Here is a 25,642-nt window from a genome sequence, read left to right as displayed (position 1 = left end):
GAGTTGAACTTGGCCCTGAGATCTACAGAAGAAGTTGCTTGAATTTTTTTGTCTTTAATTGCTGTTCTGAATCCCATCTGATGTGATCTATGGATGTTTGTGTAATGAGGAAAGGAAGTGTAACTGTAAAACCTCCTCCCTGCTGCCAGTGGGACAGTTGTGATAGAATGGCACTTCAGTAATTCTTCCAATACCAAGTTCGTAGGTAGAATATTGAGATCTGTTCTCTGACTCTAGATATGGATGTTTGGTTACCTTCTTCTGCAACTTGCAAAGTTTCACATAATAGCCCAAGTCCACATTTTATAGTTTGTATAAAAACCTCTCTAAAAAACCAGCAGCAGAGGAAAATGGTAATGATACAGACTGAAGTACCATCAGTAATAACTGAAAGGCAGCACTTGAATACAGGCAATGCAGATCTGTATCATGCAGATAGTTATTTGGGGCTCATATCCCATCTATATGATTTTAAGTTGCACCTTTTGAGGCATGAAGTTTCTCCACTCAGAATGTGATGATATGTTAGGCTAGGTTCACACTAATGCATTGCGGTACATCATATGTGATTCGCACAAGAGCCGCACTGTATTCCTGTGCAAATCACATGCGATTTTGTTTCCGGTGCGATTGGAGCGATACATTATGTATGGCTCAAATCGCACCGCACCAAAAAAGGTGCAGGACCCTTTTTTGGGTCCGCACTAGAATCGGATCGCATGAGTATTCAAACCTATGTGATCCGATTCTGCACATCACACCGCATTTTGCGGACCAATTGCTGTTCTGTGAAGCCCTCACAAGTTTATTAGAGAACATTAGTGAACAAACCGCATCATGAAGGCCAAGAAACACATCAGATAGGTCAGAGATAAAGTTGTGGATAAGTTTAAAGCCGGGTTGGGGAAAAAAAAAAATTCCAAGCTTTGAACATCTCACGGAGCACTGTTCAATCCATCATATGAAAATGGGAAAGAGTATGTCACAACTGCAAACCTACCAAGACATGGCCATCTATACAACAAAGCTATTTTGGCTATACATCTCCTGGGTTTCACAGGAGTGTAGCTTGTTCTGCACTCCTGTGACCTGTTTTCTGCTGACAGCTGGCTAGGGCACATCACTCAGCCGGTCCAGGCTCTGGAAAAATCCCAACTTTAAAGATGGGATCCACCCAGATGCCCAAACTGGCAGTTCCCACCTCCTCCACAGCCCAGAGCTCCAGTGAGCACTGGAGGGGCAGAGCAGAAAGCCGGTGACTGTTTGTGCAGTTCTCAGTCTTCAGAGAGCCGGTGACTATCGAAGACAGCTGGTCGCTCAGCTCTCTTCTAGGAGGATGCAGCATCTGTCCCCTGCCACTTCTAAAAGGCAGAGTATAAAATGTTTGTGTTTTTTGATTTTGTTTTTTTATAACCCAACTTCTCTTTTAATGGGTTCTTTACTGTGAAAACCATGAAACTGTCATGCTGTTCCACAAACATTGATTGTAACAGACACTTCAGGAGCTTTTTAACAGAAAAGTTTCTGGTTATTCAAATTTCTAGAAACACTGGTATGTTGATCTATGGAGCTAAAAGCAAACCGTGGTAACAACAATGGTACCGAAGGGTGAAATACTGACCATGTTCTGTGATTGGCAGGTCCGTGTGGTACAGGGTAAGGAGCCACCACATCTGTTGAGTTTGTTTGGCGGGAAGCCACTGATTGTCTACAAAGGAGGGACGTCAAGAGAAAGTGGACAGACGGCAGATGCAGACATTCGCCTTTTCCAAGTCCGTGCATCTTCTTCTGGATTCACCAGAGCTGTGGAGGTAAGTGTACGGTGGGTAAATCCTTGAGGCTGCTGATTGATTAATTGACATTTAAGAACGCCTTTCTAATGTAGCTGACCTTGTTTGATATAATGATTCCCAGAAGGTAAAGCAGCTTTCCTGCCAGTGAGGTGATGGGCCTGGAACAGAATGAAAGATAAGATGAGAATAAAATTCCCACTATACTGTCCTGTTTACAATCTACCAAGTATTGTGGACACATGAAGGAAACTGCCACTTGTTGGCTCATGACTGGGTTGTTTTTTTATATATAACTCTGCTTTATTAGCCACTTGAAGTTTTACTGCTACAGAGCAGACTCCCTGTGCAAAATTGTATGTGTATGTGTACATGATCTGCGCTCCCACGGTGTTCACGGGCAGAGAGTGCGTGCGCAGGCCCCCACTGGTCCTGCGGTGCTGTGATTCGGCACAGCACCGTTCACTCACCAGGTTCAGACCAATGTTTGGCCTGTATCTGCTGATCGCTGTACTGAATCAGAGCTTAGTCCCTGCCTGTGTTTGCACAGTAAATCGCAGTAAACACACCCACATACACAATAAACCTCCATTGCTAGTAGTGTCTGTATGGATCGATCTCTTTAATCAGATTATAACTATACCAGGATTCACAACAGTATAGTGTCCCCAAAAATGCAGCATTAGTAGGATCAGTCCTGACACCTGACAGCACCTGCTTTTTAGGCCACACGCTTAACCCCCCCCCCCCCTTTCTTCCCCTTCTCCCCCAGCAAGTGCAATGTGGGAAAATTACTGGCACTTGTTACATTGCATACAGAACTTCAGGGTTAGCAAGATCAGGCCTGATTATTTTTTTTTTTTTTTTTTTCCGCTGGCGATCAGCTTTCATGAAAAAACAATTCTAGTGGCTAATTAGCCGCAGCATTGCTTTTACAAACAGGAGGAGAATTACTCCTTCAGGACCTCTCTGAAGCCCTCTGAATATCTTACATGATGGTGGACTTTCTGGGAGTCTGTATTGAGTTGACACACATTCTCCCCACCTCCATATAACAGAATGTAGCCCATGTAATTGGCTTCTCTACCACTAAGCATTGCATTTTGGGATGCAAAAGGGGCAAAGGGGGCATGCCGGATTTTCTCATATCCCAGAAGCCAGTTTTACACCATTCTGTTATGAGCTATTCTTAAGGTATGCACTATACAAGCTGAGTTCTGGCATGTTCTTTCACCTGGGCAGGATCTTTATTCACTAACTATTTAGTAGCCAGTCACCTCTTCAGCATCTTTGGTGATGTAGTTGAACAGGAAAAGGGTCTTTTATTTCATATTCGTGTGCAACCTGTAGCCCAAACTCCACTTTTTAAATTTATAAGTGAAAAAAGTAGAAATGGAGGGATTTATCTGTGCAGCTGAGTGCTAATGACCGCCAGAAACCTTTTCCAGAGACCAACCTTTAATCCCTTTACTGCCACTGGAGTATGTCATACATTGGTGGCAAGGGGGGGGGGGGGGGGCATTTACACACACTCCTGGCTGCTACAGCGTATACTCCACGAGCCAACTGTTGGCTTTATGATGAAAGGGATCAGACGGCTGTAGCTGTACAGCTGCCCATTCGTTTCTGTGACTCCTGGAACTGTGCCCCTAGTGGTCTAAAAGATCCCTGATGTCTCATAAGAGAACCGGTAACAAAGAGTTTGTTGCATAGGGGACTTTTTGTCCACTATGTGATATAAATAGTTTTAGTAAAAAAAAGTGTCAAATTGTTTGTACCCAAGCACTAAGAAACCTACCCAAAAAACTTTGAGCCCCCATTCCATCCCTACATATATATATACACACATAAACCTAAACACACCCTTCAGGGTGCCTGTGTTAAAATATGTTGCTTGCACTATATCTGTTACAAATTGCCACACAGCAGAATGAGAGCAATAATTCTACAGCTAATTACCGTTAACTCTCTAAAGTGAAGAGCTGCAGGGACTTTTAAGCATCATCTGTGGAAAATTATAGGGCACTGAAGTTTGATCTAATTTTCCATGCAAATTTTAATTTTGACATTGGGTATCAATGTCTGCTTTCAGAAAATACATAATATTTGGGGGTTTTAACTAATCTTCAGGCCTAAAATTTAGTTTTTTTTCTCAGGTTTAAAAAAAATTAACGGCTCTGCAGCTAAACCTTTTGGCTGTTCTAGGTGTGTTATCTTCTTCCACACTGTCATTTTTATTGGTAATTTAACCCTCTGCCTGTGTGTGTTCCAGGTGGATGTGGCAGCCAGCAACCTCAACTCAAATGATGCTTTTGTACTGAAGACACCCTCAACTGCATTCCTGTGGGTTGGACAAGGGGCCAGTGATGCTGAAAAGCGTGGGGCCCGGGAACTGATTAATGTTCTGGGAGTATCGGGGTCAACAATGGCAGAAGGCAGTGAGCCAGGTAAGCGGTTTCTAGAAAATTGGTCATCCATGGCCATGACTGCTGTGAATTGCTTATGTCCTGATTTGCAGCAAAAGGTGGACTTTCTGAAAGTTTTTGAAGTCTTCAGTGTGTTTTTAGGGGTAAATTACAGTGGATATAAAAAGTCTGCACACCCCTGTTAAAATGTCAGGTTTTGTGATGGAAAAAGTTCTGAAATGAGTTCTTTGTCTCATTTTTTTTTACACCTTTTAATGTAACCTATAAACTGTACAACTCAGTTGAGCAACAAACTGAAATCTTTTAGGTGGAACAACAAACTGAAATCTTTTAGGTGGAGGGAAGTAAAAAATAAAATAATATGGTTGCATAAGTGTGCACACCCTTAAACTAATACTTTGTTGAAGCACCTTTTGATTTTATTACAGCACATTCCGTCTTTTTGGGTATGATTCTATCTGCATGGCACATCTTGACTTGGCAATATTTGCCCACTCTTCCTTGCTAAAACACTCCAAATCTGTCAGATTGCGAGGGCATCTCCTGTGCACAGCCCTCTTCAGATCACCCCACAGACTTTCGATCGGATTCAGGTCTGGGCTTTGGCTGAGCCATTCTAAAACTTGAATCTTCTTCTGGTGAAGCCATTCCTTTGTTTTTTTGGATGTATGATTTGGGTCATTGTCTTGCTGAAAGAAGGGGTCCAGCTTTCTAGCAGAAGCCTGAAGGTATTGGGCCAATATTGACTGGTATTTGGAACTGTTCATAATTCCTTCTACCTTGACTAAGGCCCCAATTCCAGCAGAAGAAAAATAGCCCCAAAACATGATGCTTCCCCCACCATGCTTCACTGTGGGTATGGTGTGGTTTTGGTGATGTGCAGTGTTGTTTTTGCGCCAAATATATCTTTTGGAATAATGGCCAAAAGGTTAAATTTTGGTTTCATCAGACCAGAACACATTTTCCCACATGCTTTTGGGAGACTCAGATGTGTTTTTGCAAAATATAGCCGGGCTTGGATGTTTTTCTTTGTAAGAAAAGGCTTCTGTCTTGACACTCTACCCATAGTCCAGACATATGAAGAATACGGGAGATTGTTGTCACATGTACCACACAGCCAGTACTTGCCAGGTATTCCTGCAGCTTCTTTAATGTTGTTGTAGGCCTCTTGGCAGCCTCCCAGACCAGTTTTTTTTTTTTTTTTTTTTTTTCCTTCTGGTCTTTTCATCAATTTTGGAGGGACATCCAGTTCTTGATAATGTCACTGTTGCACCATATTTTCTCCACTTGATGACTGTCTTCACTGTGTTCCATGGTATATCTAATGCCTTGGAAATTCTTTTGTACTCTTCTCCTCACTGATACCTTTTAACAATGAGATCCCTCTGATGCTTTGGAAGCTCTCAGCAGACCTTGGCTTTTGCTGTAGGATGCGACTAAGAAAATATCATGAAAGCCGTACTAAAACAGCTGAATTTTATTTGGGGCAATGGGAGGCAATTTAAATGATGGCAAGTGTGTACTGACTATTTTAACATGATTTTGAATGTGATTGCTTAATTCTAAACACAGCTACAACCCTGGTTAGAAGAGGGTGTGCACACTTATGGAACCACATTATTTTAGCTTTTTATGTTTATTCTCCCCTCCCCAGAAAAAGCAGTTTTGTTTTTCAATTGAGTTGTACAGTTTGTAGGTCACATTAAAGGTGTAAAAAGTTCTGAAATTATTTCTCTCACTTTTTTACATCACAGAAACCTGACATTTTTACAGGGGTGTGTAGATTTGTTATATCCACTGTATCACAGATTTGTTTAAACACAAGAATCCTTGTTCACGGGAATGTTTTTAGCTGCTATGTATCCCTCCCAGCATTTTATTATGCCCGGTGAGGGACAAGAGCAGCAGCCAGTCCTGCTGCTTGCAGCCTATGACAGGTTGCAGCTGGCTATTTGTCCCTGAATGCATAGGGCCCTAAACGCAGGTACCACTCGGTACAGCATTTAGTCCCATCCAGTTGCAGCTAGCCATAGACTTCTCACAGGCTGCAGACAGTGAGGCTGGACTCTGCACCTGTCCCTTCTGGATCCACTAAAATGCCATGAGGGGGCGCCTAGCAGTTCGACAGGCCTGTTTGCAAGGGGCCTAAAATGTAAAAGTGGATTTAAGACTATCTGGAGGAATTGAGTGTAAATGCATTATTCTGTCATATTTATCCCAAAAAATGATACAAATGCCTTCAATGTTACTCTTATCACAATATAGGAGCTACGCTACTTTCCCTTCTTTGGTGATACAGGTTTTAAAGTGACTGACTCAAAAGGTCCATTTTTAATAACAAACATGTCATATGCTGCTGCTCTGGGGGCTCTCATGCAGGCTCACTCCCAAGGCAACTCTGTGACTTAGCCCCACCCCATTTCCCTCCACCCCCCCCCCCCCTCGCGCCCACCTCACTGGTATTGCTAATTCAGTGAGATGTAAGTGAGCCAAAAGAGCCTTGGCTCTCGTGCACATTGCTGGATCTCGATTTGGGCTCAGGTGAGCTCGGGGAGGGGGGGGTGGCAGGGCTGCAGGGGAGCTGCACTTCGAAAGTTTATTTACCTTCATGCATACAATGCATGAAGGTTAAAAACCTTCTGTCCTTACAACCATTTAAATGTCTGCTGTTTCTATATTCTTATTGCCTGAAGAGGGACTCTGCAACTAACCGTAGTCCTCTTTTTCTCAGATGACTTCTGGGAGGCTCTTAGTGGTAAAGGACCATATCGTACATCTGCTAGACTGAAGGACAGACTCAATGCCCACCCACCACGTCTGTTTGCTTGTTCCAACAAAACTGGTCGCTTCATTGTAAGTATTACAAAAAAAAAAGTGGATGTGGGCAATCTTCGGGTGGCATTCACTTCTTGACATTTATCCTTCTTGATGTCTTCTCATTCCATAGATTGAGGAAGTTCCGGGAGAGCTGACCCAGGATGATCTGGCTACAGATGACGTTATGCTCCTCGATACCTGGGATCAGGTACTGTGAAAGAATCAGAACACCAGCAGATCTGGCACTTCCAGCCAGTTGACAAAATACCCAGCGAAATCTATATATAAGAACCTGTCTATCTGCTGGATATCTGTACTCAATATACTGTATATTAACCCCTTGACGTCGACGTAACACAAATATGCGGCCTCACAGAACTGGGCTTTTTTGCGTGGGGCCGCATATTTGCGTACCTGTCTTTGTGCTGGGAGCGTGCCGCACAGTGCACTCAGAGCACAAAGACCGCAGTGTCACTGAGAGCCCTGGGTCCCGTTCTAACGATCAGGGACTCTCGATTCCAGGTCGCATGATTGCTGTGATAGCCTCTCATTGGCTATCACAATGACCAGTCACTGTACAGCCTGGCCCTCTTGTTTTGTTTTTTTTTCTCTCTATGAATGGAGAAGTGAGATACATTGTATCTCTCTAACTCCTGGCATAGAGAGAAAAAAATTTTGTAAAAAATAAAAAATAAAATCATAAATCTTAAATTTTAAAGAAAAAATACCTAGATCAAGGTTTGATCTAGTTCAGTGCCAGGGTTAGTGTTTGGGTCAAAAGGTCAGGGTCAAAGGTCAGGATTTTACAAAAAATTTGGGGTCAGTGTGTTTTTTAGGTTAAAAAAAAAAAAAAAAAGGACAAAAACACAACGCGTACTATTGTTTCTGGGCTGTACTACGGGTACAAACAACAAATAACATACACATATATGGTATCGCTGGAGAATTTATTTTGGGTTGTTCCTTGGTGGTAGGTTATGGTAGTAACAAACGCGCAGCTTCTTTCTTCTTCTTTTTTTTTTTTTTTTTTTTTTTAACTATGTTGGGCCAGTTTTTCCTTTTGATAATAAAAAAAAAAATCAGGAGATATCATTACCATTTACCACCAAATGGAAGCCCAATTTATCCTGGAAAAAAAAAAACAAGGTATAATTCACCTGGATGTACAAAGTAGTTGTAATGATATGTACGGTTTTACTAACACATGTCAACGCTGAAAAATTGTGCTTGGGCATTTTAGATTTGTTTTACCCTTAGGCGTGAAGGGGTTAAGATCCACCTCCTGCATTGACTTAAGGCCTCATTGCATAAGGACAGTGCCAGCTATATTCGAAACCTGCTGTTCTGCAGAATCCATATCTTCACATCACTTTCCATTCCCCTATGGTCCTAGCAGAGGTCTCTCTCCCTCTCCCTCCTAAAAGACACGGATACGAATATATGTGGCCTCACAGATAAAGTCCCACTTCTGTGAGGCCGCATGAATGCATACTGTCGGCAAAAAAGGAGTTAATAGACGAGTTCACTTTTGGGAACATGTTTTAAGGGTGTAACCTGTTCCCATTGCTGCAGCTGCCACCCGACATCCTCTCCCTGTGACAGCAGTACAGGGAAAAGTTCCCCATAGTAGCTGTCACTTTTCGAAAACAGCGCAGCTGTGTGGGGCTCTGCCCACACAGCCACGTCATTCATTCATAAACTTCTGTGTATAAATGAACTACAAGTCCTGACACCCTTTGTGGCTGTCAGCTTGTAGTTTTCAATGCACTACAGCGCCGTGGTAGTTTTCTATATTATTTCTGTCACACAGTGTATCTGTGTGTGTGTATATGCTTGCCTATATGAGGTACAAGCAGACAGGTTTGCAGTAGTCCTGCATGGCACCAACAATCTGATGATCGCTGGTGTAATGTTTTCCAGGCTCCAAAACAGAAATGGTAAACTGCACATTTATTTTACCTGCGAAAAAATGAGCATTTATTTTTTAAAGTGAACTTATCCTTTAAACTTGAATGAAACCTGGATTGGGTCAGATTAAGTGGGACAGATCTTTAATGATTGCTGACAGCCACACCTACCTAATCCCAGAAGATTATAGCGCTTTGATAATTAACATTATGGTGACAATTGCAATTTTCATTATTTATCCCACATAAGGGGATCAAAAGATTTCCTTGAATAGTCGACTGCCAAAATACATAATGAAGTGCTGTCTTTATGGAGGGGTGAACAGCCGGTGTTTTATTCAGTTTAAATTCTTAAACCAGCTCAGTGCTGCATACCGGACATGCCTTCTGCACAGTATTTACAATATAAGGGGCCCTATTGAAGGTCTGCAACTTCATTTCTGTCATTGTATCATCTGCTGTGAGTTGGTGAACTTTCAGAACCCGCAAAAATATCAGAATCTACCCCAGTGTGTTGTCATTTGGAATCATACAATTGCTATTTACCAGAGACCTGATGTATAACTCATAGGTAATGATTAGTGCTGTCCATTATTTTGAGACATCTGATATCTGCAAATATTATTTTTCAGGTGTTTGTCTGGATTGGTAATGATGCTCAAGAGGAAGAGAAGAAGGAAGCCGTCGCCTCTGGTAACGCCTTTTTAAAAAATGTTTCTCCACTTAGTCTCTGATTCCTCTGTCTGATTTCTTTCTGAGAATGAAGAGGAGTTCAACCAGGAAAAATATATATTACTCCATTTAAGAACCATACTTTAGTGCTGAAGTAATGTTGGGGTGAAGCAACACTTTTAAAAGTGTGTGATGTGTTTTCAAAGGTGAATCTCTCCTTTTAATGTTTAAAATGTACTCCCTGAAGCCAAGTGCAAGTCTTCTGTAATTAGAGGAACATGTAGATTCCTTCACAGACAGAAAAGAGGATGTATTTTGGCTGTTGAGTGGAAGAACATTTGTAACATAGTAGTTTGGATGTAGATTGTAACAAGACAATCAAAAGCTTTTTTTTTTCTGAATTGCTATACCATTATCGAGTAGAAGACAAACCAAAACTGCAATGAGGAGATCTGTCAGTTTTGTCCTACTGACCGGAAGCAACAATTCCTCTTTTGCTCTTATACACTGTGGCCAAATGTTTGTGGTCCTGTTACTATCACACCTATAAGAGTTTGTTGGAATACCCATCCCATGTAGGCACTAATATGACATTGGGCCCACCCCCCTTTGCAGCTGAAACTATCTAGACTCTTCTGGGATCCTTTCTACTATATTTTGGAGTGTTGTCTGCTAGGATATTTGAGGTCAGGTACTGTTGTTTGTTTGGAAGAATTGGAACACCAATGGTGAGGCAATTCTTGCCCATGTTCAATAAAATTGAGGTAAGGGTTCTGTGCCGACCACTCAAGTTCCTTCACACCAAATTCATGGAACCATGTGTTTATTTACCTGGCTCATGGGAACAATCATGCTGTAACAGAAAATTGCCTCCCGTAAACTGTCACCGCAAGCATGAAAGCACACCATTGCCTAAAGTATTTTTATGCTGTATCATTTACAGTTCATTTTGCTGGAAATACCTGAACTCAATCATTTTTAGAAGCGACCACTAATCTTTTGGCAAAATTAGTGTATCAACTACCAAGATCAATCCCTCCACTAATCAATCTACTCTTTTATAAGTTTTAAGTTGATTGATTGTATACAGACTATCATTTTCACCATTGTTTTTCAGCATCAAAATACATTGAAACTGACCCAGCCAATCGTGACAAGAGGACTCCTATTGCGGTCATCAAGCAAGGCTTTGAGCCACCCACGTTCACTGGCTGGTTCCTGGGTTGGGACAATGACTACTGGGAGGTGGATCCCCTGGAGAAAGCCCTGGCGGAACTGAACATGTGACGTGTTCATGGAGTGCGGTCCCTGTGCCTTCACTGCCTCTAGATTCTTCCAGAGACGTTTCATAACTCCGCCCCTCCCCCACTAGCTGTGCAATAACCAAAATCTTTTGTTATACCTTCCAGTGCAACTTTTGGATATTTAAACAGTAATAAAAGCTTGAACGAATCCTGAGTGCAGTCCAGTTTCTGAATGTACATGGAAAGGGTATTGCTGTTCAGTATATTGCATTTAGGCTGCACTGAACCTGGATAATATAATTACAAATTCTGATTTCCAGTACTAAATAAAATGAATAGAACAGGCAGACAAAACATTAAATACATCATTTACTTGATAACAAATGCTTTGAAAGACCTTCATTACATAATCTCTTGATTGGAAGAACATATGAACAAACAAACAAGATCTGTTCAGAATAATAAGTTTCAGAAGACAATGTTTTTAAATATTCTAACAACCCAAAAAATATAAAAACTGTTTACAAGAATACAGTAAAACACCTTTCGTTTCAGCTAAGCTGTATTCAGTTGCTCTAACAGCAGCAGCCCTAATTACCCCTCCAGGGGCTGTAAATTCACACTGGGGGAATTATAAAGTCATCTAATCACAGTGGGCTTGTGTCAAAATGATCAGTAGATCCAGAGGTATAGGTAGCTGACATTCTATGAAGGTTTTATGTCTCTAAAAGTTCCTCTCAGCCCAGCCTACATGACAGCTCTATTATTGGTCACTGAAGCTGTTCATTACACTAATGGCCCACTAGGGAAGCTAGAAAGCTTTATTAGGAAAATTTTCAATTAACTTTGGATTGTTTTGTTTTCTGTCATTAATGTCCTATTCATTCAGGAGCTAGGACAGGGAGGGAGGTGTGAAAGTCTGTCACTGCTGCACTATGGTTGGCTGGGATGCTCCTGTAGGTGTAAGAGCCACACCATCTACTAAACAAACTGCTACACAAAAGATGATGTTGCAATGTATCTAGAATACAGACAGCAATTTTCACGCGCTCTACAATGCTCTTGTCAGTGACTCCAGTTAGCTTGTGATAACTTAAACATTGTTGAAAGAGCTGAAAGGGTGTTAACATTTGTGACTGTATATGTTGGTGGTTTGGGTTGGGAGGGGCTGCCTGCAGCACACATCAGTACTTTACTGAACAGGAAATGAGCTGCATGAAGAAAAATGATTTCGTTTTTAAAAAAGGTTCAGGCTCCAAAACTAAAGGGAAATAAAAAGGAATGAAATTCTTATACCACCCATACAATTAACCACTTCAATACCGGGCACTTTTACCCCCTTCCTGCCCAGGCCAATTTTCAGCTTTCAGTGTTGTTGCACTTTGACAATTACGCGATCATGCAACACAGTACCCATAAAAAAAAATAATTTTTTTTCACACAAATAGTGGCGATTAAATACCACCAAAAGAAATGAGTTTTTTTTTTTTTGCTAAATAAACAAACAACCTGAAACTTTGGAGAAAAACTCATTTTTCTTTGTTTTTGTTAGAAAATTTCTTCATAAATTTAGGTCAAAATGTATTCTGCTACATTTATCGTGAAAATACCCCAAATTAGTGTATATTATTTGGTCTGTAGGAAAGTTGGTACATTGATTAATCAATTGTCAGACCATGGTTTGTGGACTCTGATGGCCAATCTCATTTCTTGAGGCCCAAAAACCCCAGCATAGTACAAATACCCCCCAAATTAAACATTTTTGGAAAATAAACAGTCCAGGGTATTTTAGTAAAAAGGAAATGTGAGTTTTTTGGAGGTTGTAATTTTTAGGAAAATGTAGAAATAAAAAAAAAAAAAAAGCTGACTGGTCAGGGACACTGACTGGTGACAGTATGTAAAAAAAAAAAAAAAAATTTTCTCCAAATTTTTTTTACTTTTTTTCATTTTTACTTTTTTTTTTAACACAGTGGCCAAATCAATACCATGTTACCATAGTAACCTTGAACTACTTTGGGCAAGTGATCAACTTTTTTTTTTTTACTCATTATGATTGCCAGTACCAAAGTATTTGATATTTGTAATCATTGTTACTGCATGAAACTGATTCAGTTGTTTGTTGTGATTGGGCAAAGCTCGTCACATGATACAGATGGGCTATGATTGATCAAAGCAGTCACATGATGCAAACACAATTGTATACAATGGATGGCTTCCTGTCATGTCATTCATTTTATACAATCGACATGTGATTGGTCAGATGACATTATCACTACACTGCCCCTATTGCCAGTGTCATCGGCTGAGTCCTTTGGACACAGGCGGTGACATCACACGGCTGACTTTGACAGCACTTCATATGACTCCCAGTCGCAATGGTGAGTGTCCCGCCCGGCCATCAATCTGCTCTAGGCAGGAAGGTGTTAAAAGGGTGGGGATGTGTAAGCACAATTCAACAGTCCAAGAACAAACCTACAGGAGATTGTTATAGAAAATCTTACAGATCTGGAAATTCCCAGTGTTTCATGTGAACTGGCCCTTTTATTCACCAGCTAAGTTTCCTTTTATTTAATCAGCACTCCGCTTTTCATGTGTTTTTCCTTGTAGTAGAAATTTGTTTTGTACAGAAAAAAAAAATGCAACAGTGTTGGCCTCAGTAGGTGTCATTCCACAGCCCACATTTTCAAACAGTACTTGTTTCTTCATATTCAGTTTTTTTTTTTTTTTGACAATTCTGGTTTTGTCTTCACCTCCCAGAATTTGACGGCTTAATGCTGCTCTTAGTGGGTCTTACTACTGGACTGTATGCTGGCATTGAAGCCAACTGCAGAATTACTGAACTGAGCAAAAGACCTTGCATAGTAAAGAAAACCCTGGCAACCAACCAAACTCGCATTCTTCTCAGAGCTGTGAACTAAGCAAGAATGAAGGCTGGTTATTGCACATTACTCTTGCCGTGCTGTAATAAAGCCATACATGGATTAGGTTGTCACAACTAAATATCTTGAAACAGTCAGTGGTCTTACAGATAAATTCAATATAAATGATATGTAAAAATATATTTTTGTATCCGACTTGACAAGGCAAAGCAAAAATTAAAAAATGTTTTTATAGGCATTGGGAATTTATAGGCAATGATTTGATACATAGAACTTTCTTTCTAAACCCTGGTGAAGGGGGGGGGGTGTGCTACTTCCTGCCACCCATCAGTCCCTGCAACATGTCGATGGGCAATGGGAAGATGATGGTGGAATTCTTTTCTGCAGCGATGGTGGTCAGTGTCTGGAGGTATCTGAGCTGCAAGGCGGCTGGGGACTCTGTGATTACAATGGAAGCTTCTTTAAGAGCTCTGGAAGCGTTCATCTCACCCTCTGCTGCGATTACCTGAAGTGAGAGAAATATCAAATAACTATTTTGAATAATCATCTGGATTGGTAATTAGATATACAGGTGTTTATGCCAGTGGGAACACACATTTTTATCAGTGCCAAATTATCTATGCATAAGTTGAGGAACTCTCATAAAACTGGCAAGGGCAGTGTTTGCTTTGTCCAAAGCAACCAAGCAGATGCTTCTTTTTTTTCTTTCTATAATGCCTAGGAGGATATTACCTGATTTTGAATAAAACCTGTTGTGCTGACAAAAAAAAAAAGCATCCCTTTAATTTCTGAAGGAAAGATTGGTACTCCTGCCACCAAGTATCATTCTTAGAGAGAAGTCAGACTTACTAGCAGTCTGGAGATCAGGAACCATGAACCATTAGATACAGAGAAGTGGATACTTCCTTATGCTGGCTATATTTCTTTCAGTGTGAGTAAACTAGACATATATATATATTTTAATGAATGAACCAATTTTAACTAAAGTGCAATAGATGTGGTTCTATTACTTTGATGTATTTTCTGTACTGCTTGAGCAAGACTGCAGCAAGTCAGTGTCCCAAGGTTCAATTAAAAGGAGGGTGTAGTTATCTTCCAATATTACATAATTCAATGCCAGTTTTGACCTATTAATTTGAAGGTCAAGTCCTTTTTATTTATATGGTGAAGATTTATTGAATTGTGTTCATTTTTTTTTTTTCCCAATACCGATGCACTTTGTTATGGACGTTGAGGAAATAAATGTTGAACAGTGTAAAGGATAGTTAAAGATATGTATAAACCCCGATAACACATATGACAAACATGAACCTGAAAAATAATTATTGATCAATTTACTAGCACTGCACATTATTATTGAATATTTATACGTAACCTGGTATATGTGGGTGCTACAAAGTGAGTGCTAACCCGCTACTATTATGCTGTATCATAGTTTGTTGCGCAGGCACATTTTGCACTTTGATGGTGTGAACCTCCTGCGCTCCCAAGTGTTTAAATTTTAAGCAAAAATAAATGTGTCTAAATCCCAAAGAAAGCTGCTAACATCAAATCGTATACCAGTGATTATATACAATGAAAGTAATAAGGGATGCAGCGCTACATTCAAATAATGCAACTATGTGAATGAGGGATCTTAAACAACAAATTAAGTGAAATGAAATACCAATGTTAATAATAAATATCAATACGTGCTCGTTAATAATATCATTAACACAAATGAAGTAAATAGCTCAAAACTGGTGAAAAACATATAGGAAAAACCCCATCCATATATATATGAATGAAGCAAATTACACATTACACAAATCCCAGCAAGGCAGAACAATCCTTCCAGGTCTCTAACTCGTCCAGTATCAGCCCTTTCCAGATTGATACTACAACTTTTCCTGGAGAAGAGCCAGTGTGGGAATATTGGTCTGAGAAAACTGCCCTTGGAGTGTTTCATTGCTTGGAGGATCCGTGAGAGGGATCCACTACTGCTCTTTGATCCGCAAGGGTCGAAGGGATGAGGTGAGAGGCTAATCCAGATGGTGGTTGGATTCTCAGATTTGGACGCACTCAGAAATTTGCACGAGTTTCACTTATGGTCACTAACAGTATTATTTGGAAGCACCATTTACTGTTTTGTCACCATTAGTATATATATTTTTTGGATTTTGAGATATCATTTTGTTTGTATTATTATTACAATCATTTTCACTTCACAATAGGCACGTGGGATTGCACCATATATATGTGTAATTTGCTTCATTCATATATATATGGATGGGGTTTTTCCTATGTTTTTCACCAGTTTTGAGCTATTTACTTCATTTGTGTTAATGATATTATTAACGAGCACGTATTGATATTTATTATTAACATTGGTATTTCATTTCACTTAATTTGTTGTTTAAGATCCCTCATTCACATAGTTGCATTATTTGAATGTAGCGCTGCATCCCTTATTACTTACATTTTGCACTTTGGTTCTTATGTGCTGCCCCACTTCCTTGTTTTCCTGTACCTGTTAGCAATTGCCTGCTATGGGGCCCAGTCCTCAGTTGGACTGTTTTGGATGCCCCAACTTTAAAAAAAAAAAAAAAAAAAACAAACTGTTCCACACTGGACGAGATTGAAAACAAGATTTTTGTACGGACCACAAATCTTTTTCTTTGAGTCCATTGTGGGACATGGGTCCCACCCCTATGTGTTTATCATGTTCTCAATAATGCTTTTCTACAAAACTGAGGCATAGTGATAGTAGAAGGTGGGATATCCTGAACTGGTCGACAGGTTTTTTTTTTTCATTGTCCATTCTTCTTTATGCAGAAATATAACCCAGAGGTTAAAGACTTTTTGTATCCTTGAATAGCCTCCCAAGAAAAGGATTTTATAGTGAATGCAAAAAAAATTTTTATTGTGCACAATAGCTTTACGATAACTGTTTGTACAAAATGGTGAGGTGTACAAGTTATCAGACATGATATGGGGCCATTTGGGGGGGCTGCATACAGAAGAACATCAACATTGTCTATCATCTTTACCAGATCCTGACTCATTTCCCCTTTCCCTTAGTTTATTTTTAGGACACACATATTAAGGCTGGGGTACTCAACCCATGTCCCTCAAACCAGGGAAGCACATGCCTGGGGTCAGCAACCTATTTATCTCGCTCTGACCTTGCACCATCCCAGGGCATCACAGTGCATTTAGCCAGTGCCAGCAGTTGAGAAAGCATGAGCTGCACACGCTTATGCTTCCTCTGTAGCACCAGCTCCTGTCCCAGGCGGAGTGATGGGCAACAAAATGATTTTGGGGGGGTGATTGTTACCCACTGTAACAAATTTTTAAATTCTGAACCATTTCATTGGGGCCTGTGCTTGGTTACTAAATTAAGTGGCCCTTGCTTGTCAAAAGATTGATTTTAGGATATACATTTATAGAAGGCTTAAAAAAAAAAAAAAAAAAAATCAAACCGTGTGAAATGTAGTCGAAAATCCACCCCCCCCCCCCCCACCAAATTTTGAAAATAATTGTCAAAACAGAATTTTGTTGTTTCCAGTGTAAGTAATAGGCTGGACATACACCAACAAACGTCATCCCAATCATCATCCAATAATGTGAGGATTACTAATTGCCAGCAATTTTGCATACGTGAAAGTGGATGAGATGTATGTCCAGTTTATAGATAAAGCTTTTAGGGACCTGAACCTTAAGGATACAAAGTTAAAGGGTCATTAGATATTAGTTTTCAAAGTCTAATCTACTGCTTCTAGGCCATGAGCTGCAGGTAACAAAGAAGCTGTGGGACAAACTCAGTATCTCCTGAAAGTGTAGAAAAGGACATAAAATTGTGTCCTGGTGTATATTGGACAGTAAATGTTATTCCGTACGACTTACAGATCTCTTATCTGTGATGGAGCTAGGGAAGCAGAAGGGCATCTATAAAATTGGTATTTTTTATGGACTGTTGCTAAGTAAACTACATTTTATACTAAGTGGAAGAAGCACACAATTCTTGACCAGTAAATGGTGGGCTGGTGACACCTGTGCTAGGTGAGTTGCAGAGGTATAAATCCCATAGCTGTTTAGAGTCATACAATCCTGATCGGTGGAAATAAATTGTGTGATCATTATCTTTTGCAATAATCAACAAGTGAGGAATTGGTGAGTCACCTGATTCCATCATCCCAAAATGTGTAATATGCTGAATTATACATTTAGTGAAGATTAATAACACAGATGTAGTAGAGAATTTCAGTTGCAGCAATCACAAGGCACAGTTACTCACTTTTTGTAGATTGACCATAGAATAAACACAACTCTGCCTATCCGCTTACCTTGGCTCTTGCCTCCCTGGTAGCCTCAGCTTCTGCTGCCATGGCCCGCTGAAGTTGAATTGGCAACTTGACATCCTTGATCCCCATACGCTCTAGTTTAATGCCCCAGTCATCAGTGGCAGCATCAAGTGTGGACTGCAAACAGAAAAAGTACCCATATATAAAATGAGTGACAAATCTTCAGATGTGACTGGAATACCTGTTTTGGTATTTAAAAAAAAAAAAAAAAAAAAAATACAATACAGCTAATACAAGCACATCAAGCCAAGCTAGCAAATCAAACATTACATTTTCTCTTGCTGGCATTGAGAGGCACTAGGATAGTCTAGCAAGGGTTTTTTTTTTTTTTTTCCCCAGCCGGTTACTAAAAGTTAGTAATACACACTAGTAGCAGGCTCTGGCCTTAGTATATGGACTTATGTCAAAGGGAATATCCCTGGATTCCTTTTATCAGATTTCTTATGACTGGCTGCTGAAAAATTAGCTGGGAGAAGCATAGCCAAAATGATGCTTTCCAACAATTTCAGGACTGAACCAGCCCGCTTTAGGAAACGGTTTAACAGTTTGTATTAATGGTCACCATGAAGGTGTACAGAACCTTTAAAACTTTGTATGTTCAGATCACACATCCACTCGAGGTGGTAGAACTAATCCTAGCTGATTTAATAATTCCTTATAACATGTCATTGATCTTTTTCATATCAAGAAGAAAAAAACATGTGTAGCTTGCCACTGCCATGCATGTCAGAGAACTGTTTTTGCAGTTTCTGTGAAATGATAAAATAGTAATTGCTAACTGCCACTTTGAGAAATTTTTGCAGAGATTATTTTGGTAAAAAGCAAAGTTATAAAGCAATTTTTTTTAAATTGTGATCTATAAATGTGATGAATGTTAGTTTCAGTTTTGAACTTAATCTGGACAAAATCAGTATGACATTTATGGAGTTTTGTGGCTCCCTGAGCAGATCTATGCACATTATTTGGATTTAGTAGGCACTACTTTAGTGTCAAATGGAATTCAGAGTTTACAGAATGCAGACAGATATGTGAGGAACTAAAAGCGGGAATATCTTTCCATTCATGTAGATGTGGGTGGCAGAGCCACTGTGTCTGTTTGGTGCGGAGGAATGAATAAACACTTTCATTATAGTCTCCCTCTATCACACTCCGTATGAGAGTAGAGCTCTAGTCAAAGATGAACAAGATGAAAATGAATAGCATAATTAAAAGATAAGATTAATATTGCAGCAAAAGCTGGTGTAGATATTTTAGCTCCTTCCCACCAGCCGCACTCATATGTGGCCTTTTGGTGATGGGCCTTAATACTGAGAGGCAGGGGCGGACTGACCCTTTGAAAACTCGGGCACTGCCGGGGGTCAGTAGGGGGCCCCATGAAATACCCCAGTACCTTTTTCATAGGCTTTTTTGAGTTTGGGCAAGGACACAGGGGCCCCATGATTCCCTATTGCCCAGGGGCCCCATGAGTTGTCAGTCCGCCCCTGCCAAGAGGCCACATATATGCCTATTCAAAGCAAAACCGAATTGAGCCAAGCTTGCTCCCAGCAGTCCGGCGGCTAATGGAAAGCCCCTGATCTCTACTTGTGAGCAGGAGCTTTCCAAGCATGTGACCACTGTCACAGCCTATCACGGTGGTCACATGATCACAAGCCCCTCCCGCTACCTACAACCCCTTAATGGGCTGGAAGGTGCCAGCGCCAAGGGGTTAAATTCAGATATTTCCCTCACAGTCCTTTATGTCTGCAACCAGCTGTGTGCTCCATATGATAGGCAGCATCAGTTAACCCACTTCCTCCCGAGACCATGTCAGCCAGAACAGGGAAAAGAGAAACCACAAACTGAGTTTCTTTTTCCTAATAGCATGCTTCTTGTACATACATAGGCATACATTCACCTCTGCAAATGCACCCACACTCCAATTAGATGTGAGAACCCCAGTGGGGATTCCTGTGATTAGCTGCAGGAGGCAGCTCCATCGAATGCAATAGGAGGCTGCTGGCTCCCACATCTAATCGTAGCCACTCATACAGCGATCACAATCAAGTAATCAGCCCTATACACAGGCAGGGACGATCACGTGCATGTAATCGCTGCATGAGTGATTGCGATTAGGTTTAGGAACAGGCAACCACCCATTGCTTTCAATGGTTCTATCGCCCACAGCTAATTGCAGGAACCCCTACTACGGTTCTCAAATCTAATCGGAGTGCTGGTGCATTCACAGGTTTGAATGCACCCTAAACTGATTGGTTCTTTTTGCATTTTTTCCTTCTCCAGCCCAGCTCTATAGAGACAACAAGAGGCTGACACAGGGACAAATTAAGGTACTTCCACAGCTTGCATGTAAAAGAAAAGAAAAAAAAAATCTCAGTTGTATCAATGATTGTGTTTTGTACAGTTATGTTCAAAATAATAGCAGTCAGACATCACTAACCTGATCAATCACTGCTTTTGGTAGAAATATTTCTACATGGCAAATAATTTACTAGCAGGTGTAGCAGAGTAATAGAAATCCAACAGTCATGCCATGCATGCTGCTGATTCTGTGTAATTGAATCACTAATTGAAAGGGGCATGTTCAAAATAATAGTAGTGTGGAGTTCTATTAGTGAGGTCATTCATTCTTTGAAAAACAGGTGGCAATTATTGCCCTTAAAGGAAGGAAGGCAGCAAATGTTGTACATGCTGGTTACAGTGCATTTCTCTCTGAAATTCTGAGGAAAATGGGTCGTTCCAGACATTGTTCAGAAGAAAAGCGTACCTTGATTAGAAATTGATTGGAGAGGGGAAAACATATAAAGAGGTGCAGAAAATGATAGGCTGCTCAGCTAAAATGATCGCAAACGCTTTTAAAATGGCAACCAAAACCTGAAAGATGTGGAAGAAAGCGAAAAACTACCATTCGAATGGATAGAAGAATAGCCAAAATGGCAAGGACTCAGCCAACAATCAGCTCCAGAAAGATCAAAGAAGGTCTAAAGTTACCTGTGAGTACTGTTACAATTAGATGCCTATGTGAAGCCAAGCTATCTGCAAGAAGCCCCCGCAAAGTCCCACTGTTGAAAAAAAGACGTGCTGAAGAGGTTACAACCTGCCAAAGAGCACATTGACTGGCCTAAAGAGAAATGGTGCAACATTTTGTGGACTGATGAAAGTAAGATTGTCCTTTTTGGGTCTAGTGGCCGGAGGCAGTTTGTCAGACGACTCCAAACACTGAATTCAAGCCACAGTACACTGTGAAGACAGTGAAGCATGGTTGCTCAAGCATCATGATATGGGGATGTTTCTCATACTACGGTGTTGGGCCTATTTATCGCATACCAGGGATCATGGATCAGTTTGAATACATCAGAATACTTGAAGAGGTCATGCTGCCTTATGCTGAAGAGGAAATGCCCTTGAAATGGGTGTTCCAACAAGACAACGACCCCAAACACACCAGTAAACGTGCAACATCTTGGTTCCAGACCAACAAGATTGACAATATGGAGTGGCCAGCCCAATCCCCAGATCGTAATCCAATAGAAAACTTGTGGGGTAACATCAAAAATGCAGTTTCTGAGGCAAAACCAAGAAATAGAGAAGAACTGTGAAATGTAGTCCAATCATCCTGGGCTGGAATACCTGTTCACAGGTGCCAGAAGTTGGTTGACTCCATGCAACACCGATGTACAGCAGTTCTCAGAAACAGTGCTTATACAACAAACTATTCATTAAGTGATTCAAAGGAAAGCAAAATGTTCAAAAAAATAGCAGTGTTTATATAGTGAATGTTTGAGTTTGTAAAGAAGAATACAAACTGAAAAAAAGTGAATATTAGACTGTTCAAATTTGTGTTCCTCTAAACAAATTGAAAAAATGTTTGATCTATTTTTCTTCATGTTTTGATTTGGAATAGAATGTGTAGTGTTCCCAATGCATTTGTGTGTATGGACATAAAAGCTATTAGAAGGATTTTGAGCTTTATTCACTTTTTTCAACACTGCTATTATTTTGAACACAACTGTACATCTGCCTAAACTTAACTTTTAATAGGAAACTGTTGATGTTTCAGGATGATTGCATAGGACCCAATGCACTGTGTAACCTAGCACAGATCAACGATTACTAAGCTCTCTAGAAGGGGCTTAGTTATTAATGGGACATATTAGGTTGGTTTGCCAACACTGCTTGACGGGGGAGATTAAACTGACTACAAACAGCTTCATTTTGCAAAAACACCACACAACACTAAGCATTCAAGTTCACCTTCCTAGGAAATAGAATGCTGTAGGTTACATAGTTAGTCTGGCTCAAAAAAAAAAAAAAAAAGTCCATCTCGTTCAACCCTAAAAAGGAAAAAAACACAAAAATTATATCCTCTACCTACAGCTGATCCAGAGGAAGGAGAAAAAAAACCTCCAGCAAAGCATGATCCAGTTTGCTCCTGCAGGGGAAATAAAAAAAAAAAAAAATCCCCCCCAAGAGGCAATTAGATATTCCCTGGATCAACTTTACCTAGAAGTGTTACTGTCTAGTTACATCAAGTACATTTAGGAAAGAATCTATACCCTTTTTTAAAGCAATCTACTGATCTGTCCAGAACCAACTCTTGAGGGAGTCTGTTCTACATTTTCACTGTGAAGAAACCTTTCAGTATTTTGTAGAATAAATTTCTTCCTCCAGATGTAAAGAGTACCCCTTTGTCCCCGGTGTAGAGTTATTCACCTTGAGGTCATCACAGAGTTCACTATATGGACCACTTATGTATTTATACATGATTATATCCCCCCAAATCTCTTCTCAAGGGAGAATAAAATCATCAGTTCCTCTAATCTTTCCTCATAGCTAAGCTCCTCCATGCTTCCCATCAGTTTGGTTGCCCTTCTCTGCACTCTCCAGTTACCAAACATCCTTTTTGTGAATTGGTGCCCAAAACTGAACACCATATTCCAAAAGAGGTCTTACGAATGATTTGTACAGGGGCAAAAGGATATCTCTCTCTGGTTATATACTTAATACAATAGAGGCTTTTGCTTGCTTTGGAAACCGCAGTTTGGCATTGCATACCATTATTAAGCTCATGATCTACCAGAACACCCAGATCCTTCTCTACCATTGACTCCAATTGTACCAATTGCCAGGGCAAAAAGAAGGGACGAAAGCACATCCCTGCCTCGTGCCCTGGTGAAGCAGAAAAGGCTCCAAAATATGTTAGTTAACCTAAACTCTTGCGGAGGGGGAGGAATAAAACAAAAAGGAGCTTAACCTATCTGATAAAACGTGGCACAATACTTGCCACAGAAAATTCCATTCAATGCCATCAAATGCTTTGCAGCTGAGAAAAAGTCTGTTTTGTCACTCTATGCAGCTAGATTCCCACAGACAATATGGACAATAGGGCTAAGATTATTTTCAGTAGCCCTAGTCGGTATAAAACCTGATTGGGCTAGGTGAATAAGGGATTCCATATAGCTTGATAAATTATTTGCCGATATCTTCGCAAAGATCTTAATATCTGAAGTGAAAAATGAGATTGAACTATATGATTCTGGATATAAAGGGATTTTTACCTGGTTTCAATAGAACAATGATCACAGTCTTATTCATAGATTTAGGAAGAAGTAAAGGAAATCGCGTATTTCAGAAATACAGACGTTAAGGGATTCAAGGCCTTGACCATCATTGCCAGCTAGTGACCAGTGTTCTCCCCTTCCTCAAAGAATGCCGGTTGCAAGAAAAAATGTTTCTGCTCTGCTTTTTATAGGGAAAAGGAGGAGTATGTGTTCTGTAATTGTTCCCAGATCAACCGATTCTCTTTAGAGGGAGCAGATAGCTTCCACATCAGAGACTGCATTAGCAATATGTTGTTCCTGGACTCTAGCTTTCGGTTTCATTTTTGTTATTTGGGAGATGAGGATACCCCGGAGATGAGCTTTCCCACAATAGTGCTAGAGGGTTTGTGGAACCGCAAAAATTCCTTTAAAAAACACACAAGACACCTCTTCATGAGATGGGAACAAAGGCAACCATTATGGGTTAACCTTCCACAAATTACTGCTATTTGAAGTATGCAATACTAATGTCAAAAACAAAAGGAGAGTGGTCAGATAGCCCTCTAGCAGCATAGTGTACATCAATGACAAGCAGTAACACTGGCAGTGAACCCAGCACTAAATCTATTCTGGAGAGAGCCATGTGCATTTTAGAGAAGCATGCGTATTGCTTAGCTGTAAGATTGTGAATTTGCCAAAGATCAACAAGTCCTAATTCTTTGATATATTTAGCAAAAGAAGTACTATCTGACCTCTCACCCCTGTATACACAGCTAAATTTATCCAAGGAAGATGTTAAATAAGTTCTGAAATCTCTCAACATCCAGGGGATGTCAGGTTTGTCTGAGGCAAATTTTAGAAACTCCTGTATCACCACAGGCGAGTATGGCGGGAGAATATAAATATTTTGCAAGACAAAATGACTTAGGGTATATCATGCAGTACAGAAAAATAAATCTATCTTGTGTCCACATACCTGCCTGCAGGATAAATCTACCTCTTTAGCAATTAAAATGGCTACCCCCTTGGAATAGGAAGTATAAATGGAATGATAGTGAATGGGGTATTGAGCTCTCTTCAGAAAGCTGAGAGTATCCTTATTTAAATTAGTCTCCTGCAGGCAAATAAGCAATGGAAACATGCCCTTAAGAGTAGAGGACAAGGCAAAACACCGATTTAGGTCTCCGAGCCCACGTAAATACCAGTATACTGTAACAGTGTTGGACTTACTCATCTTAGAAGAACAGATAAAATGGGAAAAAGAATGAATTACAGAGTCTGCATGGACCCACACAAAATCATATAATTAAAAAAAAGGGGGGACAAGAATGGTAAACCTGTTATTGTAAGACTTGAATTCTGGAGAAGAGATCACACACCTCCCCCAATTAAATACAGAAAAGTCACAACGCGTGAACAATAGCAGAATTGAGCTTCATTGGACAGTTCCAGGATACCGTAGAGCCGACAGTCTGTTCTTGGAATAGATGTGTGCCAAGCTGTAATACCTTTATCATAAAAAAGGAGGCCAATAAAAAAAAAAAAAAAAAATACAAAAAACAGAAAACAAAATGAACTTGCTCCACGCAGGAGCCACTTCTAGGAGGGATCATCAGTCTCATGAGATGGTGCTAGGGAGTACTAATAACTCCATTAGTTACAGCCACTATAGTCTAAGGAGTCTTAAACTGCTATGGAGGTCAACATATCCTAGGCGAGTAAAATGAAAAAAATCCTCCTGCGCTTGTATAGGTGAACCTAATTTATAGCTGTTATCACTCAACCTCTAACAATTATTTATTTATGGTACTTATATAGCGCTGTCAATTTACACAGCACTTTTACATACATATATTGTACATTCACATGAGTCCCTAACCCTCAAGGGGCATACAATCTAAAGTCCCTAACTCACATTCATATATACACATACTAGGAACAATTTTAGACAGGAGCCTATTAATCTACCAGCATGTCTTTGGAGTGTGGGAGGAAACTGGAGTACCCGGAGGAAACCCACGCAATCACAG

The 25,642-nt window shown here is 40.2% G+C and overlaps 2 protein-coding genes across 6 annotated transcripts in view; one reads left to right on the top strand and one right to left on the bottom strand.

The window, feature by feature from the left end:
- Positions 1 to 11,064, top strand: part of GSN (gelsolin) — an 81,896-nt gene extending 70,832 nt beyond the window's left edge. For all 3 annotated transcript variants that reach the window (XM_089685251.1, XM_089685249.1, XM_089685250.1), the window contains 6 exons: positions 1,641 to 1,811; positions 4,063 to 4,237; positions 6,948 to 7,069; positions 7,164 to 7,241; positions 9,573 to 9,633; positions 10,730 to 11,064. In XM_089685251.1, the coding sequence (XP_089541377.1) occupies positions 1,641 to 1,811; positions 4,063 to 4,237; positions 6,948 to 7,069; positions 7,164 to 7,241; positions 9,573 to 9,633; positions 10,730 to 10,899 (777 nt within the window). In that variant the 3' untranslated portion in view covers positions 10,900 to 11,064. The remainder of the gene's footprint in view (positions 1 to 1,640; positions 1,812 to 4,062; positions 4,238 to 6,947; positions 7,070 to 7,163; positions 7,242 to 9,572; positions 9,634 to 10,729) is intronic.
- A 143-nt stretch (positions 11,065 to 11,207) lies between these two features.
- Positions 11,208 to 25,642, bottom strand: part of STOM (stomatin) — a 94,847-nt gene continuing 80,412 nt past the window's right edge. For all 3 annotated transcript variants that reach the window (XM_089685255.1, XM_089685253.1, XM_089685252.1), the window contains exons 6-7: positions 18,061 to 18,195; positions 11,208 to 14,240 (exon numbers count right to left, since the gene is read on the bottom strand). In XM_089685255.1, the coding sequence (XP_089541381.1) occupies positions 14,046 to 14,240; positions 18,061 to 18,195 (330 nt within the window). In that variant the 3' untranslated portion in view covers positions 11,208 to 14,045. The remainder of the gene's footprint in view (positions 14,241 to 18,060; positions 18,196 to 25,642) is intronic.

This window comes from Staurois parvus, unplaced genomic scaffold (assembly GCF_062004578.1).
Source record: "Staurois parvus isolate SC_StPar_1 unplaced genomic scaffold, SC_StPar_1.0 ptg000365l, whole genome shotgun sequence".
NCBI lineage: Eukaryota > Metazoa > Chordata > Amphibia > Anura > Ranidae > Staurois > Staurois parvus.
The sequence above is the reverse complement of the archived record's forward strand: the minus strand, read 5'-3'. Positions and strand labels throughout refer to the sequence as shown.